Source organism: Oryzias melastigma, linkage group LG23 (genome assembly GCF_002922805.2).
Source record: "Oryzias melastigma strain HK-1 linkage group LG23, ASM292280v2, whole genome shotgun sequence".
Lineage (NCBI taxonomy): Eukaryota > Metazoa > Chordata > Actinopteri > Beloniformes > Adrianichthyidae > Oryzias > Oryzias melastigma.
Genome location: NC_050534.1, coordinates 8,402,402 through 8,421,521, shown reverse-complemented (window position 1 = coordinate 8,421,521; position 19,120 = coordinate 8,402,402). Strand labels below are relative to the sequence as shown.

Here is a 19,120-nt window from a genome sequence, read left to right as displayed (position 1 = left end):
TTTTTTTTTTTTTTTTGGGTGAACACAGCACTTTTACTTCATTCTCCAGGAACATTATTTTAAAATGTGCTGCATTTATGCCCAACTCACCTTTTTCTGCTGCATCTTCTTCATTTAATAGTCCAAGATTAGTTCAAGGTGCATTTTTTCACATTTATCATACAGTCAAGCCTGAAATGTTTCATACTTTTGGCAAATTTGAGTTGTTTTCAAATGTAAAGTTACTTATAATTTCCCAATAGTACATGTTGTACATTGGCTTGTGTCATTTTCAATCAAGTAGTAACTTCCTGGTTGAATAAAAGCACCTTAATTATTCACTCCAATGAAAATCATGTTTTTAACATGTTCATTTTTCTGATGATGGAGGACAAATGTGTACACAATTAAGCTTAAAATTATACTTATTTATTCATATTTATTTATTAAAGTTTTGTGAATCAGAAGCAGACAAAAAATTGAGTTAAAAAAAGATTGTGATATAGAAGGTGGGCGGGCCACAAACTCCTAGCTCCACCCCTTTCTGATGAATCCACTTACAGACGACTATATCCATGTACGTCTTTCCTTTCGTCTGAGCTGGAATCTGTCCAGCTGGATAGCGTTGATATTGTTCGCCATTTTTGTTGTCCCGCTAATATTATGCTAGGGCACGTGTCAAAGTCAAGACCTGGGGGCCGGAGCCGGGCCTCTGGGTAATTATTACCGGCCCCCCAGATCATTTTATTTTATTGTTATTAATAGCCCGTTGTTATCTTGTGCTTATTGCTAACTTGAACAATTTTGACAAATATATTTTTATGGAGGGTAAAACACTAAAAATTATTTAAGGTTTAAGTTGAATTATTCTAGAATAATATTCCTGCAAGGGCTGCACGGTGGCGCAAGTGGTTAGCGCTCTCGCCTCACAGCGAGAAGGCCCCGGTTCGAATCCCGGCTGGGACCTTTCTGTGTGGAGTTTGCATGTTCTCCCCGTGCATGCGTGGGTTTTCACCGGGGACTCCGGCTTCCTCCCACCGTCCAAAAACATGCTTCATAGGTTAATTGGTGACTCTAAATTGCCCCTAGGTGTGAATGTGAGAGTGAATGTGTGTGTGATTGAGGCCCTGTGACAGACTGGCGACCTGTCCAGGGTGTACCCCGCCTTCGCCCATCAATAGCCGGGATAGGCTCCGGCACCCCCGCGACCCCGAAAGGGAGGAAGCGGTCAAGAAGATGGATGGATGGATGGATAATATTCCTGCTTTTTTATTATTCATAATTATGTTAAAAAGTTACAGTTTTAAAAATTGGCATTCTACTAGCTTTTTGGACTATTTTTGGCATTTACTCAGATATTTTAAAATATTTTGGGGTTAAGTTATTATTTCAGCCACATGTTAGCTGTTTTGGCTAATTTAGACTTTTTTTTGTTTTTTTGGCTGTTTTGAAATTTAGCTATTTTGTCAGCTACATGCAAGCTGTTTTGGCTAACCTAGGTTTTTTTTTCTTAAACGTTTTTAGGGTGATTTGGCTCTTAGCTAATATTTTAGCGGGCTATCAGGTTCAGCGTTTTCAGCTATCAATTTCAGCATCTTCAGCAGCCAAATTCAGCTTGCAGCGTTCACACTAGCATTATCGCAGGTAATGCTAAATATCTAGTTCATAATTATGTTAAAAATTTACGGTTTTAAAGTTTAAAACATTAATAAAAGTTTGTCCTATTCATGACCTAATGTGTGTTTTGGATTTTAGCCCCCTTTGTGATTGAGTTTGACACCCCTACGTTATCACAGACGAGCTTACTCAGCACTAACAATCCCGCCCAAAATTCAGAGGCAAATTTTTAGCAAACTCCTGCCATTCTGCAGAAATTATGTCCTAAAAATGACATTTTTTTTCAACCCGGTCGCAGTAAAATGCGTACATATTCCACGACTTTGCACTCTGAAATACCGTGTATAATATACGCCAAACACGGTTTTTGCGTGGATATGATACGCAATGATTGAGAATAGGTTACGCCAACATACAATGTACACGACTTTTTAGGTTTCGTTTTGATCACGTGGTCAGAAATCCTCCGGCTCTTTTCTAAATGACGTCGTTCCTGGTTAAGGTTAGGATTAAGGTTATGGTTAGGGTTAGAAAAGCAAATTGTTCGTTTGTGGGGCTGTCTGTGATGCTCACGGCTCCACCAGGGGGCGTGTCAAACGTGGAAAACACACGTTTAGGACCGCGCGTTTTATATGCACGCAAAAACCGGTTTTGGCGTATATTATACACGGTATTTCCCAAATCGTGGCATATGTACGCATTTTACTGAGACTGGGCTGTTTTTTTTTATTTTGGCTAAAAACATAATCATAATTAAATTCCACTGGAACGCTATGAAAATCTTTCGATCTATTTTCGAAGTGGGAATTTAAAGTAAAATTTACAAAAAATATTAATAATTTCAGGCTTAAGTCAAAAAGTTGCGTTTAAAGTCGACGCACGTTCAGTTTAACCTTTAATAGGACAAGATTCAATAAAAATGTAGACGAGTCAAATGTTCACAACAGTTTAATAATCATCTTTGATACTGTAATTGATCACGCTATCATATAATGCCTCTATTGATCTGCAATTGCACATACCCCTGAATATGTTCAGTACTGAGTATTTACAATAAGGTGGAAGAGTGACATCTGTAGTTTTGCACATCAGCTCTGAAAAATAATTTACACTGAAGATACGATACGGACACAAGTAACGGAACGTTTTCATCAATCGCACATTTTTAGATAAGAAAAAAAAAAAAGTTGTGTAACTCTAATTTGGCAGCAATGAAAAAAAATTCATTTGGCACAATTGACACTTTTTTTTGACAAAACCAGTTGTAAATATTCTATTTTTATTTATTAGATCATAACAAGAAATATGTTTTTTTTTTCCCATCAGCAGCAAGGAAGCTTTCAAACGTGATATTATCAGTTATAACCTGAGCAATAGTGAGGAAAAATATTACCCTAGTTGTTGAAGATATCCTCCCACAATCCTTTGCGGTGTACAACAGAGATCTTCACAATAAAAGTCCATTTGTGATCATTTTTGGAGACGTCGAAGTAAAAGCGGTCATGCACACTTTTACACACAAGTGAAGTAGAGATGGTTTTCTGTGCTTTGTTCTGTGCTGGATCTGAGCTTTAGGTAGTACGATGATGATGATGATGATGATGAAACGGGAGAGTCAGCACCATTTATTGGATGACTGTGTGCCTTTTCTTTGTGCTGCTGTCAGGCAGATGGTCGCCCACTCGAGTGACTCCACAGGAAAGCTCCCCGTGACAATCTACTTTTTTAAACACCTTTAAGTGTTTTGTGAATGTAAAAAGTCCACAAACGTATTAAAGAAATGACACTCAGGAGTTATTCTGTCCAATAGGAAACTACATTCCAAAGCTACCGTTCCTCCTTCCTTTATCTATCACCATACTTTAGTTTGTGCATTTATTAAATTCCAACAATAACTGGTATAAAGCTAATTAAAAGCCTCTTCATTAAATAAGTTATAAACATTTAACAATATTATTTTTGTTGAACCATCCACAATATTAATTCTGACTTTTGGAACAAATTTATTTTTTCTCACCCAAACTTTAATCCACATCATCTGCATAAAAATCCTACATTTGGAGCTGGTATACAGTATATATATTTTTCTAGGTTGTAGGAGAATATGCTTACTAGTCACATTTTTTTGCTCCCAACCCTGTGATTCCGCCGGACTTTTTGCTAGAAAATGCATAAGAAAAACAATCTTTTGTGATATCATTAGCATATTTTAAGTGAAAAAAAGTCTATAAAATCCATCCAATCTGTCTTTAAAACATCAGAAAAGGTTGACCGGGTATTAAACTCTACTAAGGAATCGAAAAAGTGCTGACATCTTACAGAACAAAGATAAAACAGACTTTACTTGTTATCTTTTTTAAACATTTTAAAGACCCACTCTGATAAAAATTGTGTAATTTTAGCATGTTTTTGTGTTTTTATCATCTTAAAATCAAAGTTTTGAATAATTATGTCTTCAAATTGTGAATCGGGGCAGAGGAAAAATGTTGTTTGAAAAAGATTGTATTTGTGATGTAGAAAATACACTGGGCGGGTCTTAAGCTCCTTGCTCCGCCCCTTTTTGATCCATCCACTTGTTGTTTTTCCTTGTCTGAGCTCGCAGAAAAGCATGTAAACAGGGAGCTCTCAGTAACGGGAAGGTTTTGCTTCTAAAAAACGACATTTTTTTTTATTTTGGCTAATTATCGTAATTAGAAGACCACATTAGAACGCTTATAAAAACTGATCAAAAGATGATGGGAGTGGGTTTTTAGGGAGGGCAGAGGAAGTGTAGATGTGTTTGTTTTTTTTAGATCTGCTACTTCTGTGCTTAGTTTCTTCACAGTAGTCGTAGGCACAGATTTGTGTAAAAAGTGGTGTCAAAGCAAAGTCCCCAACCTTGTTCCCATCTGCACAGACAGAGCACACGTTAAGTGTCAGGTTTCTCAGTGTTTCGGGTCCTGCAGAAGCCCCTCCCACTGGATGGGCTGCGAGAACACCTCCCTCTCCAGCCACATCTCGTAGCTGTAGTGGAAGTCCTCCGGCAGCTCCACGCGCTGGCCCAGCACGCTCTGCAGGCAGTTGTCCACCGGCGTGAAGTCGCCGTTCTTGTTCCTGTCGTAGCGGCGGCTGCTAAATCTCTCGATGCTCTCGCGTAGGGCGCACTCCTCCGCCTGGAAGTCCCAGGGCCGAGCGTCGATATCTGGGATTAAAGGGGGGGGTTTAAACTAAAGTCTCCTTTCTTTTTTTTCCCTTTCATCCTTAAGCTTCTATCTGTCCTTCTCTGTCTTGCTTCCCCATGAGAGGATGTGACCCTGAAACCTCCCTGATCCCTGTTGCTATGGCAACACGTCCCAGTGACTTGTACTCAACACATAGATATTGAGGAATCATCATTCTTTTGTTGAGTTTTGCAGCCTCCGATGTGCATAGGGGAGCCGCCGCAGTTAATAACCTTCTCAGACGCTCGTCTGTGAACGCTGCGGAATACTAGATGAGTTTAGATCATTTTAACAGTCTGCTTTTCATCAAACCGCACTCATTAAATGACTGATGATATGATTAAATAGTAAAGAGTCTTATGAGAATAAATCATGAATTAAGGCTCCAAGCAATAAGTCCATCTGTTCCAGCAGAGAGTGTTTTCTTAGCCCACTGCTAACGGAAGCAGCTTTTTCTACGACTTTATTTTTTGCTCTTAAAAGCCTTAATTGGTCAAAAATAATAGTGTGTATGGACTAATTCTCATATATGGATTGATTCTGCTTGTGCTTACTGATGGTAAAGCACTGAGGTACATTGCACTCTGTCAAAATGTTTGGTTTGCTGTTGTTGTAAATATGCTAACGTGTAGCGTTGGACTGTGAATTTTTTTTACTACAAAGATTAGGAGTTAGCGTAGTCAGAGTAACGTTCGTCTTAATGGTATCAGTTTGTTTTTTTAAACCATTACTAACAAGATTTAGAGTTAGCATATTCTAAGTAACGTTTGTCTTAGCTGTATTAGTTTGTTTTTTAATTGTTACTAATAAGGTTGGGAGTTAGCGTAAAAAGAGTAATGTTCGTTTTAGAGATATCAGTTTTCTCTCTTACGCATAATTAACAAGACTGAGAGTTAGCATAGTCAGAGTAACGTTCGTTTTAGCTGCATCAAGTTACTTTCTTACGTGTTACTAACAAGATTGAGCATTAGCGTAGCCAGAATAACGTTCGTTTTAGGGGTTTCAGTTCGTTTTCTTTGTGTTAATAACAAGATTTGGAGTTAGCGTAGTCACAATAACATTTGTTTTGAAAGATTCAATTTTCTTAAGTGTTAATAATAAGATTGGGAGTATGAGTAGTCAGAGTAATGTTCATTTTAATTGTATAAGTTTGTTTTTTACATGTCACTAACAGATTGACAGTCGGTGTAGTCAGAATCACTTTTGTTTTAGCAGTATAAGTTTGTTTTTCTACTTATTACTGACGAGATTGGAGTTAGCATACTCAAAGTCACGTTTCTTTTACCGGTATGAGTCTGTTTTTTTAAGTGTTGCAAACAAGTTGTGCTCTATATTATGCGTGTACAGCACATTTGACAAAAAAAGCTGACTTGGCTTGAGTTACAGGTATTGTGAATATGCTAAGGCGGCTAACGTGTAGCACGAGATAAACAAGCTCTAGAGTTGCTTTGTATGCGAATGAAAGAGTCTGACAGATTTATCTCTGACTATGTTGTCTCACTTAATTTGCCTTGTAGTTTGGTGCGTCTCATATATGACATAAGAATGGAAATAGACCATTCATTGACGTGCCTTAATATCCAGTGCACTTTATAGTGTGGAAAATACAGTATTCATCTTTCATAAAGCCATACAGCGAGCACAAATATGCATCTTTTCTTCCTTTTCCAAATGAAGATAAATGCAACCAATCACAACATTGAATCAGCTGCAAAGTTAACAAAACTGTCGTTGTTGCAGTCATTTTTTCACACAGATTGTGGCTCCTACCGTTCCCGTAAGCCCAGTCGTCGTTGAGTCTGTGGCGGACTTTCTGATAGATGGCAGACATAGTCTTCATGTTACTCTTCCTCCACTGGCGACCCAGGTACTTGGTCTGGATCTTCAGCAGCTTCAGAACGTACAGCTGCATCATGGCCTGCTTCACCTTCAGAGCCCTCTTCAAAATGGGGGCTGATTTGAAAACAACCAACATCTGCAGAAGCAACAAAAAATAACTGATGGATGTTTTAGAAGAGGCTGTTTGCAGAGTAGAAGCTCCTTGTAAACCTTCACTTCCTGTTTAACCACAATATTTTTAACCTTGATTTTACTAGGAAAATTATAAAAGCAGATTTGATTGAATAACTTTCTAGAAACAAACAAAAAGCTTTAACTGAGCACCAAAACAAATGACAGTACTGAGACTAACTTGTTGAATCTCAACAGAGGGTGCCTGGCCTTTGTTACCATAGTCACTGCACAGCTGGGGTTATGTAAGGTTATATACTGTAGTTTCCATTAGTGATGATGGATCTACAGGAGTCACCATGACAATCCCCAGCTGGACTGACCACATTGAAGAGGCATTCACACGGGCTGTTTGGTCAGTTGACTGTATATGAGAACTGGAGTGAGTGAGTGTGACATCACCCATAGAAAATGACTAACTTCAAACTCCAACCAAATGAAGTCAATTCAGTTGCCATTTTGGCATCCGGATTGCAAAAAAAGTGATTCATTTTGATGGAGCCGCAAGCAAGTCATTTCTCACTCACTCTGTCCAGATTGCATATACAGTCAATGAGGCCAATAACTGTTTTTTTTTTAAATAAAAGCACCATTATTGAACGCATTTTTTTCCTCCGTGCCAGATGCTAATAATGGTTTATAACCTAGTTATGCAGATGACTGTCAGTTTTATTTAGCTACCATAAAATAACACACTTAGATGCATTTTGAGTGATACATTTCCAAAAGGAGTCATATTTACTTAAATTAAACAACAAAAAATGGAAATTTGGTTTTAGAAAAAAAAAGGCAAAGGATTAAAATTGATATCGAACTCAATAAAGCTTCTTGCTAAAGTAATTTAATCATGTGATCCATTCTAATATAAGAAAATGCGTTTTAGTTTGGTCTCACACACCATAGTCCTGGAGTGTTTCCACTTTGTCAGCTTGTTAAGGATCCTCAGCAGGTTAATACAAGAGAAAAGGTTCCTCCAGCAGAACTGGTTGCTGTCTCCCGCTTCCTGAAAAAAACACGTGCAGAAAACGACGTGGGATTTTTAGCATAGAAGAAACGATAACGACTGACCTTCACCTGTGAGAATCTATCAGACAGATGGAAAAATCTGACAGAGTCAGGACTCACCAGGCTCTCAGCTGTGAGCTCTGGCATCTCATGGACGACACAATGAGGAAAGTCCAGTACACAAATACTACAGTGACAACACAAAAAAAACACACAAAGGAAAGAAAGACGCATCGCATAAAGGACTTCACAACTTTTGGGAATGCAAGAAGAAAACTAAATTTTGACATGCAGAGAAGACGGACGTCTGTTTGGCGTTTAATTGGGCTGAATTGATCCCAGTTGTAGCTTGATGGTTTTCTCCATCTTAGCTATAACAATATCTGTGACCACTAAGCTTTCTTTAAAACATAAATATGTGTTGTCAAAAATAAGAGGCGTTAAAACCAAAGACCAGTCTATAAAAGAGAACACTTGCCTGTCAATCTAAAAGCCACACCCCAGTTTCATTTCAAAATCAAAACAAAAAAGTTCCAAATATTTCACCTCAAAAACCTGACTTAGAAGTAAAATGTAACCAAAGAGTCTTAAAAATGTGGGAACTAGACTATATTTATGTTTATTTGTGCTTTGAAGTTACCCTGTTTTCCATTTAAGTGAATGGGGAACCAGTTTCCTGTGTAAGAAGCCACCTAGTGGTTACTTGGTGAACTTTTATGGCTGCAGTTGCTCTGATCTTTCAACTCATCTGAAACTAGTAATGCAGGTGTTTCCCATAGATACTTGTGTATAAAAAAATACCTTTGATCTCCTTTGCCTTTGTTCTTTTCTTTGATCCCATTGGTGGTTGTTAAAGATCAAAGAATAGAAGACAGGAAAGGTTCCAAATGGAAACAGAAAATGTAGATCTATGCAATTTAAGGTTTTTCTCGCAGCTATTTGACGCAATACTGAGAAAACATGACGTCCCCCCTGAATTATGTGTTTTTGCATCAAAAAGGTAAAAAAAATCTAAAAGAAATACATGGATTTACCATGTAAAGCTGGTTGGTCAGCATTTCTTTGATGCATCAGAGCTTCTTAGCTTTATTTATAAATGTTAGCCAAGAACTGTGGGACTTGATGATGAGCTCTCCTTTCAAAAAGGTTGGTTTCCTCTTTTCTTATGCCAGATGAAGATGAAAGAAAACAAGTAAGTCAAAAACCTTTTCTTGGAAAGTGTTCCATTTTCAGGTCTTAACTAATTAAGATTTTTATTTTCCAAAAAAGAAGAACTCTTCCAGAAAAAAGTGTTTCCCTGTGAGCAGAGCTGCTTTTTTCCTCAATGATCTCTGCTATGCTGCCCCCTGCAGGCCTGCTTAGAAACAGCAGCTCTTTCACCTCCTACTGCAGTTCAGAAATCTAAAAAAAATATTTATAGAATAAATAAATAAACTAATACCATTTTTTTCAAGTCAAATTGTTTGCACCGTTTTGGCTGGGGGTGTGGCTTAAATGTGATTTTACCACAAAAAAAGGCTCACATGTGTATTTTTCCACTAAAAACCCCTAGAGGGCACTGTAGGTCTGTGTGTCTGTGTTTGCTACTGACAGCAATGCAGAAGAAGACGCAGCAGCAATGGTCAGTTTGGCACAGAGTTCGGCGAAGTTGTTCAGAAGCATCCACACCAAGGTGCAACTTATTTATGATTCTTTTTTCTACTTTGTTATTATTGTTTAAATTTTATGATGTTGAGACTTTTTAGCCCATAAAATATGGTCGTGGTTAGAAGTTTTGGCTGCTGAAAGATCACATTTGAATTGAAACTGGAATATTTTCAGCAAATCAGCAGCAAATCTCAGTGCTTAGACAGACTACCTGTTTTTGGCGCTGATGTAGGACATGATGTTCTGGTTGAAGAACTTGAGGATGAGCGGGATGCAGTTGGCAAACACCAGGTGCTGAGAGACAATCTCAAACTAGAAAAAAAAAACAGACGAGGCAGAGGGGAAGATGACCCAAAACAGCAATAAATTAAAGTCTTGAAGCTTTAAATACGTCGTCTACAGAACTATTCTGATAATGAATGGAATATGAAATAAATCCTTCGGGTGATAATCCTGTGTAAATAATGAGGTTTTGTGTGGGGGAAAAAAGGTCCGGAGGCATCGTTATTCTTGTTTTTCATGAATCAAAAGCACAAATCCGTCACCTCATCGCAGAAGCTTTAGAAAGATTAAACCCGGATGTCATTTTCCAAGCAAATCCTTAAAATTTATATTTATTTTAATTCATAGGCTGCACTACATAGGTGTCAAAATAAATTATTTAAAATATATATATATATATTTACGGAACGGAGCGGCAAAAAAAATAGGAAGTCAAATTTTCTTTTTGTTTCTATTATTGGAACTTTACTGCATGTAATCCCCCTTTGTTGCAGCAGAGGGCGCTGCCAGCAGCCGATTGAATCACAGTGCAGCAGTTTCCTTCTCTTACGTCTTTCCCAGAACTGACTGAACCAAAAAAGAAGGGTTTAAAAGTGGAAGGAGAAGCTAAAAGAAAGTAAAGAGGAGGAATAAAAAGGGTGGGGAAAAAAACTGGAGGAACCTGGTAGATGTGGTTGAGTTTGAAGTGTTTGAGGAGCAGCAGCAACAGAGCGGAGATGGCCTTCACGATGATTTCCTTGTGACGATTGACGTCAATCCCCAGCTTCATACTCTGAAGGACGGTGATACTGAGGGGGACAAACGAGTGCACTTTGTTTGTACTTCAGTTGTTCAAGGATGTTTTTAGGGAAAATCAGAAAAAATGCGTCGTTTTCTGGGATGTAGTTTCTGCAGAGCAAAATTAATCCATCATAAATTTGCATCCGAGTTGTGGGCTGGACCGTTAGGACGGAGCAACCCGCCCCCCTTCCCGCCCCCCATCTGTTCTGCGACAGGTGCCAGCTCAGATGAGGAAAGCAAAGATCCACCTAAATCTAGTTGTCTACGAGTGGATGCATCAGAATGGAGTTTGTGGCCCCGCCCAGCATATTACTACATCACAAATACGATCTTTTTTAAACTGCATTTTTTCGTCTGCTCCTGATTCACAACGACTTGAATAAAGAAATACTAAAAAATTTGTTTTTAAGCTTAATTTTCTTCATATATGTCCTCCATCATAAAAAAAAAAAAAAAATGCCACAAAAACATATTAAAAACACAATTTTTAATCTTTAAGGAGATGTTGATTTAAAAACAGTCCACTTACGGCATCTCTTCAGGCAACACATCAGCCAGGATGTTGATGGAGTCTGTTTTGGCTTTGGAGGTTGGAGCTGCAGCCAGGAGCAGCTTCAGGAGGGCGATCTGACGAGCAAAGCGTCCATCAGAAGTTGACAGAATATCAAAACTGAAGATACGATGAGAAGTCGACTTAAAGTAGGGGTGTGTATCTTTCCCTCTCACACGATTCGATACATAAAGGATTCAATTTACTTTTTGGCAAAACAATAAAGTCCGAAAAATGCTGATATCTAAATATTTCTTAATGTTATGGCATTTAAAGCTATAAATAACAAAACACAGCATTTGATAGAGAAAATGATTATTGTATATCACGATACACATCGTATCGTCAGACATGTATCGGGATACGCATCGTATCTGGAGTTATGTATCGTTTATACATATCGTACCGCCACACTCTTGCCATCACACGCCCCTACTCAACTCTTGCGGTTCGCTCAGATTCTGCACCACTCACCACGTACTGTGACAAGTTAGGAAGCATTCCCACGTATAGTATTTCGGCTGGTGTCTCCTCCACCTCCTCCTCGCCCTGTAAACACAGAGCACATCGCTGCACCGCCACGTCTCCTCCAACAATCAAAGCTCCACTGACTTTCAGAAGGATGTCAGACCAGAGTGAGGGGACACTGCTGCAGCTCCTCTTCTCTCTTGATCTGAACCTCAGCGATAGACACATACTTGTGCTGCAAGAAAAGTATCGACATCAAGTGTTAATTAGCACTACAGTGACACCCAGAGGGGCAGCTTTCTCTCTCTAGGAGGCATCGATTTGTTTTTAAGAACAACTTTAGGGGGATTCAACAGTATTGATTAGGAATCAGTGATGAAGAAAAACAAAAAAAAAGGAGGATCTCACCTGCTTTAAGGTCTTGACGCTCTCATGGATGGGTCTGGGCAAGCCCACCAGAGTCTCCGTGTCACTGTAAGGAACGACAGGCGGTTACATCAAAGCCAGAAATGAAAGGACAGTCCTGAACGCAGCACCTACTTCCCCAGAGTAAAACCGATGAACTTGTTTCTGCTGGTCTCCAGGAAGTGTTCGATGTCTTTCTCCCTGCAGAAACGCCAACAAATCAGGACCTCAAACGGAGTTTCTTACATTTGTTTGAGCCACAACACAAAAATAATGAGCACAAAAGAGACAAAAGAAATGCTTAAAGCATAGTCCTCTCTTAGATGCATTATTCATACCTCTGCAGACTTAAACACACACACTGTTGGATAAAAGAGGCTCTTTTTTTCTTCTTTTTCCTTATAAATTTGATTAAAAACTTTTAAAATGGTGTCACAGAATTAAAAAATAAGAGCCACCTGATATAAGTCTGATGATAAGTCGTGGCAAAAAGGTCCAACTTTAGATGCATTAGTGATTGAATAAATACTTTCACCAGCAGCCACCCTCATCATAAACCTTTCTGAAGCCACAGTGTAACAACTCATAAACCTAAACATGTAGATAATTAAATAAGTAAAGTTTATTTATTTACTTCTATTTCAAGAAGTAATGCACAATGCAGAACAACATTTCTTTAAAAGACATCAGGATAGAACTAGAAAAAAATTACAGAATTACGTCGACATAGATAGACGAATGAACGAATGAATGAATGGCTGATGGATGGATGAGTGAATAGATAAACAGAGGGATGGAGAAATGAATGAATAAAGGATGCATGGATGAATTAATTATTCAAGAGTGAAAAAATGAATGGATACAGACGGATGAATAAATGAATGAATGACTGAATGGATAGACAGAGGAATGGAGGAATGAATGAATCAATATCTAAATTAACTAACAAATCAATTAATGAATAAATGGATGGATGAATTAATTAACCAAGAATGAATGAATAGATAGACAGAGCGATGTACAAATGAGTGAATGAATAAATAAATAAATGAATGATTGATGAATGAATGAATGAATGGATGGGCAGAGGGACGAATGAAAGGCTGCATAAACAAAGGAAAAATGAATGAATGATTGATAAGGGATGAATGAAATAATAGAGGGATGGATAAATGGATACATGGATGAATGAATGGATGGGTGGGTTAATGAATGAATGAATTGTTGGATGAATGGATAGATGGTTTAATGGATTATTGAGTGAATAGATAGATGAATAAATGAACAAACTAAGCAACTAGTTAACTAATAGATGGATGGATTGGTGGATGAATGGACAGAATGATAGATGAATGGATGGATGAGTGGATGCACGGTTTATTGAATAAATTGGGAGCCGGTGGAGTTCACCTAAAACTGGAGGATTCTGAAAAGCTCCTTTTGGATCAAACAACTCCATTGAAATAATTTATATGTAATTAATTTAATCTTGATACTCATCTCAGACCCAAAGCAACCAGAATACCTTTCCCATGTTGGGAACAAATGAACATATTTATACATTTCTATGCCCCTTTGAGTAACTAAGTTTAGCTTTTTGTTCCTTAGCAACTATTGTTTTGACAGTGTTAACCCTTAGACATTCCCCCAGTGCCGACATTCTTTCAGCCATCGTAACTCTTCAAATAAGTCACTGGCGACGTCTCCGATGTTAAAGGGTTAACTAAGTCATACTTCCTGCAGTTCTTCTTTAATCTGATGACATGCGACCATCCTAACGCCTCCACCATCTATATACTTTTTAAAAAAATGTCAATAGAAGAAAACGATGGAGCACATTTACCTGACTTTGGGGGCCCAGGGAAGACCTTTAGGGAAGTTAACCCTCTCTGTTGGGGGTTTCAGTGGTGGGGGAGGGGGAGGAGGCTGGATGATGACGTCCCGGTCCAGCGGGTCCACTTCCCCCTCAATGCCGCTGTCCGTGTCCTCTGGGTCGTCCTCCTCGTCGCGAGCATCGTCGTTCTTGAAGGGATCCCGCTCGTTGTACGTGTCCAAGCTGTCCTGCTTGACCAGAGGCTGCGGGGTGCAGAATAAACCAGGGTGGGGGGGAAATAGGGGTCATTCTCAGCAAAAAAAGTGTTTTTTATTTCAAAATCAAGCAAAAATTACAAAAGAAAAAAAATCATATGAAATCATTACATGAAATTGATTAAAAATTGATTGGAGCCGAGACTAAATATATCTGAAACATGACCCAAAAAAATCAGAAAACAAACAGAAAAGTGTGAAAATTTCTAATTATTTTTTAAGAGACAAAATATAATGAATAAAAATGAGGTGCATTTGTTTAAGACGGTACTTTAGAAAACTCCCAATTTTCAGCTTTGTGGGATAACATCCTGATTCTGCTTTACCATACTTGATTCTTTCTCCTCCCTGCTGCTCTGGACCAATAGGATTTCACCTATTCCTATCCAATCAGAAATCTCCTCTTCTTTGTCATATTTCACCATTTCTAGTCTCTACTATTAACTGTATCTGAACACTGGACAACCCCCATAGAAAATGGCTGTGTTAACGTTTCTACGGCAACCACTCTCACCAATCAGGAGTGAGTTTGTCAGAAGGTTACACCCACTTTAAATAACATTCAGTAATAGTTATTTCTCAATTGGATTCTTGGAGCCAGCAGGTACTTCCTGTTTGGAACGGGGGCGGGGTCAATCAGTCCAGTTCTCAGATTATCAATGATCCTCCAGAGTGTGGACAAAAGTGCTCCCCTGGGTCCTAAACTCGTCACCAATCATCTTAGACTTGACATTTCCATACATTGTTGTTCTCCGTCTTTTGTTGGAGAAACGCTGAACTCGCCGATGGGCTAAGGGGTCAACTCCATCCTTGGTGGTTTATTCTTTTCACACAAACTTAAAAATGTTAAGATTGCGTTTAACTGTTAAAACAGAAGAAACTTTGAAAAGTTCATTCTTTAGAGTTGAAAGTGTTTCACCTCTTATCCAAGAAGCTTCATCACTTCTCTTGTATAGGTTTAGATAGAGGAACTGGTCTTGATACTGAAACCAAACCTCAGTGGTTTTGGGTCACATAGATCTAGATGTTCATTAAAAGCTTTGTTGTTTCGAGTCGTCATGGGACTTTTTCATCTTCGGATGAAGCCAGACGACCAGGAACAATCGTGCCTGATTAGCTTCTTCAGGTGTTAAGACCCACTCCAATGAAAATTGTGTTTTTACTGTGTTCTTGAAGCATTTTTCTCATGATACAGGACAGATATGAAAGAATTTAAGATTAAAACTGTGTTTCTGAGTATTTCTTTTTTCAAATCGTGATGGATGAGGCTCAAGTTTGTGATGCAGCCACAAAGTCTTCTAATTCTGATGCATCCACTTGCAGACAAATAGATTCATTATTTCAGCTTCCATCTGGCTCAAAACGTGATAGCTCTAACATTGCTCGCAGTTTTTTTTTCTTTTTGGCTACACCAACATAAACCACTGTAAACAAAAGGAATGCTGGGATATCAACGTAGGACTGAACAATTTTACAATAGATAAAAATATACTTTAGAGAACTCCTATAAAATTCTAAAACTATGGAGAGAAAATAGACTCACTCCAATTTGCAGGTCCATAATTCTTGATGTGTGCGCAACTTTGGATTTGTGCGTGATTTGTAACTCATACAATGCATTTTGAGCAAACATTATTAAATAAAAAAAATACAAAATACACATGCACAATTTAAAATTACAACAGCTTGAAACTAACTATATGCACAAGTCCATTTCATTTCCATAAAGTCCAGACTTTTTACAAATATTTTCTGCTATGGATCCATCCTGGATGAATGAGTCAAATACTCCTAATAGGTAACTTTCTCTTCACAAACCCCTTACATTATGTTGAAAACAGAACAAAACATTTTTCATTATCACACGTCTAACCCAACTTACCAAACATCCGCAATTCAAAAATAAATTTAAAAAACAGGCACAAACATAACAAGATCTCTTTGTGTTATCTGCAGAAATCTCATTCCAAGTGCAGAATAACTACGCATTCACACAAACAGGTTCCTGGAATCACTTCAATGACCGATGAATGGTTGTGGAGAGAGTGCAAGCATCAGGCATGGGTAAGCTTCTGGTCATTAGCTTATCTACTGCAGTCAATGTGCTGTGTGTCTGTGACAGGGCTAACGAGAGCGGCCATCGCATGACTGTGAGAAGAGGGGAGCGTGTGAAACAGTGTCGTGAGCCATTCTTCATGGAAAAGCCATTCTTTGCTACATGGGAGAAAAGCTAGAGCTTTCTTTTTTTTTTTTGGTTTCCCTCAGGGTGACCGCTTTCAACCACATTCATTCAAAACTGAGGTCAACAGAACCCCAAACGTTACACCTTCGATGATTCAGTCCAGCTGTCAAATGAATGTGTTTCAAAACAGCGACCCCTCGTCCAGACTCTACGGTGCAAGGTGAATATTTGAGGCCAAACCTGGTGGAAATGTGATGAAGACTACGAGGGAAATGCCGCCTTTATGGGACAGAGAAAATACCACTTCTAATGAGAACAGCCAGCAAGTCAGTCCTGTCCCTCAAACCCCGTCACCCATTGCTGGGCACTCCACAGTGAAGAAGAGAGGAGATAACAGAAGACAGGAGAGAAAGGGAGTAGGGTGGATATGATTGTGAGGGGAGAGGGAAAAAGGCAAGTAATCTCATTTAGATAGGTCAAATATTTACTAAAAATAAAAAAAGAGATACATATATTTTTTTTTGTTTAGTCCAGATATACAGCCAGGAAATAACAGCAATCTCTAATGTGGTTTTAATCTATTTGATGTATTCCAGTCAAAGCCTTTAACTTCCGGATTGAAGCTCATTTGAAAATGAATCTAATTCACCATGAGGGGCTTGTCATTTTTTTAAATTATTATTATTGTGTGAATGTTGAGTAGCATTCACACCATTGTGATTCTTCTCCTCCTCCTTTCTGTACCTCTTTTGGCAGGCAAAACCTCAATCCTTACTGCTTGTTCTTTTGGTGTTCGCAAGCTTTGTGGTTTTTGAAGTATTAACCAAAATATCCCACAAAAGAAATTAATGAGAAATTGCTCAAATCTCTCAAAAACTTTGTGCACTTTCAGATAGAAACACCATTCAAACTTTAAAATGTTCAATAATTAATGGGTTTCTAAGGTAATTTGGAATTCGCTTTTATTTTAGCAACATGCTAGTTGTTTTTGGCAAATTTAGACAAAATTCTAAAATATTGGCAAAATGTGATTTTTTTACAGTTTCTTTGTAGGATAGTTTGAAATTTAGCAAATATTTTAGCATTATGCTAATTGTTTTGCTAACTTAGACATTTTTGGATTTTTTTAGGCTAACTTGGAGTTTAGCTAATATTCTAACAATATGCAAGCTAATTTGGCAAAATCAGACATTTCACCTTTTTTGGCTAATTTGGCATTAAGCTAATATTTTAGCATGCTTCAGATATTTAGCTAGCTATCATTTTCAGCATTTTTAGCTATTAGCTTCAGCCTTTTTTTGCTAGCTATAAATTTCAGCATCTTCAACTTGAAGCGTTCAAACTAGCATTCATTGCAGGTAATGCCATATATCTAGTTATCATTGATTTCCTTATTTTTTTTTCAAAGTCTCTCTCTAACTATATTTTTTTTCTGTTGTAAAATTGTTTCCAAAAGTCTTTTAATTATGACTGTGCATTTTTTTTTAACTAAAATCAAAAAGCCTTTGCTGTTTTTTAAGATGCATTTTTGTGGACGGGACTGTTGGCTCGGAGGAACCCCGCCCCCTTCCCCTCACCGTCACTGGGGGCTTTCTCTACGTGCCCCAAGCTAATATTAGTAGTGTAAAAATAATGGCAGGAAATATTACATCAACCAAGCCGTACAGTTTTGAGCCAGAAGGCAGTTCAGACGAGGAAAATGAATGCATGCGAGGGGGCGGAGGAGCGTGGTGGTAAAAGAGACTTTGGCATGCCCAGTCAGCAGTTGTGTCACTAGTTCCAGGTTTTTCGAGCATCCGGTTTTCTGATCCAACAATAATTGAATTAAGAAATTCTCAAAAACGTAGTTTTAATCCTATTTTTTTTAAAATAGGTTCTCTATTATGAGAAAACTGCTACAAAAACATGTAAAAAACACAAAAACTATTTTCTATTTTCATTAGAATGGGTCTTTAAAGAGATGTCACCGGCAACACCTAAATAACACACACTTTTTGAGATTTCATGGAGGCAGCCATTTTGAAATGAGCAGGAAAAGCCCTTCTACTGCCCCTAGTGGAATGATGATGAACTACAGGGCAGAAAAAATAATATCCAATGTCTTTTTAAGGAATGTTTTGATCATGCTAATTAGATAGGGGTTTTGAAAATCTGTGTATCAAATATGACACATATAGGGTTAAACCAATTTAGGACCATCCATAATAAACTCTGGAAACTACAATAAAGTTTCAGGAGAAATGTAACTGACTCCTTGCAGGTGTACCTCATTATTGTGTAGTTAACAGGACACTAAACCTGACCTAATGAAGGTGCCAAGGGAAAAAAAAAGAAAAAAAAGAAATAAAAAAGACAAAGAGACAGGAAGAGGAGAGAGAAAGAGAGGCACTGTGGAATTTCGGGGATGTGGGAGAAGAGTGCAAAAATCCAGCCTGGTGCAGAGAGGAAAATGCAAGAGGAAAAGTGGGAATTTGTGGGTAAAGACCTGCTTCTTGAGAAAGGGACTGTCTCCTTCCAAGCTATCAACAAAGGCACTCTGTGGGAACAGAAGGAAGAGGGGCAATAAGAAACCAGAGGGAAGTTAGCGGGCGAGGTCGTGCCGGTGTTTCTTAACTCACAAAGCAGGATGAGCACTACAGTCTTCTAGTTAAGTTGCAATGGGAATATTATTTCACTGTTTTTGTTAGAGAAGCCAAAGCAGCAAAGGGTTAGAGTGAAATGCAGCAGCACGTGGTGAAGGTTGCTTTATATTTTGCAGATATAACAAATTAAAGTTGCAAATAACAAAAATGATTTATTTAAACTAATTAAACAAATGGATATATATATATAGATGCACCAAGAGTTACTCAAAGCCACAACAGAATTTTTGCTAATTTTCAACAGTGCTTTCAACAGAAATTCAAA

The 19,120-nt window shown here is 38.1% G+C and overlaps 1 protein-coding gene across 4 annotated transcripts in view; it reads right to left on the bottom strand.

Annotated features, from left to right (window-relative positions):
• Positions 1–2,526: 2,526 nt before the first annotated feature.
• Positions 2,527–19,120, bottom strand: part of strip2 (striatin interacting protein 2) — a 34,733-nt gene continuing 18,139 nt past the window's right edge. For 2 of the 4 annotated variants that reach the window (XM_024288358.2, XM_024288374.2), the window contains exons 10-22: positions 18,699–18,749; positions 13,787–14,019; positions 12,079–12,144; positions 11,947–12,010; positions 11,702–11,773; positions 11,545–11,619; positions 11,050–11,147; positions 10,402–10,528; positions 9,670–9,770; positions 7,932–7,998; positions 7,705–7,809; positions 6,567–6,771; positions 2,527–4,777 (exon numbers count right to left, since the gene is read on the bottom strand). In XM_024288358.2, the coding sequence (XP_024144126.1) occupies positions 4,521–4,777; positions 6,567–6,771; positions 7,705–7,809; positions 7,932–7,998; positions 9,670–9,770; positions 10,402–10,528; positions 11,050–11,147; positions 11,545–11,619; positions 11,702–11,773; positions 11,947–12,010; positions 12,079–12,144; positions 13,787–14,019; positions 18,699–18,749 (1,521 nt within the window). In that variant the 3' untranslated portion in view covers positions 2,527–4,520. Of the gene's footprint in view, positions 4,778–6,566; positions 6,772–7,704; positions 7,810–7,931; positions 7,999–9,669; positions 9,771–10,401; positions 10,529–11,049; positions 11,148–11,544; positions 11,620–11,701; positions 11,774–11,946; positions 12,011–12,078; positions 12,145–13,786; positions 14,020–18,698; positions 18,750–19,120 lie in introns of those variants that run through there. The other 2 variants (XM_024288365.2, XM_036210220.1) reach the window with 2 other exon arrangements.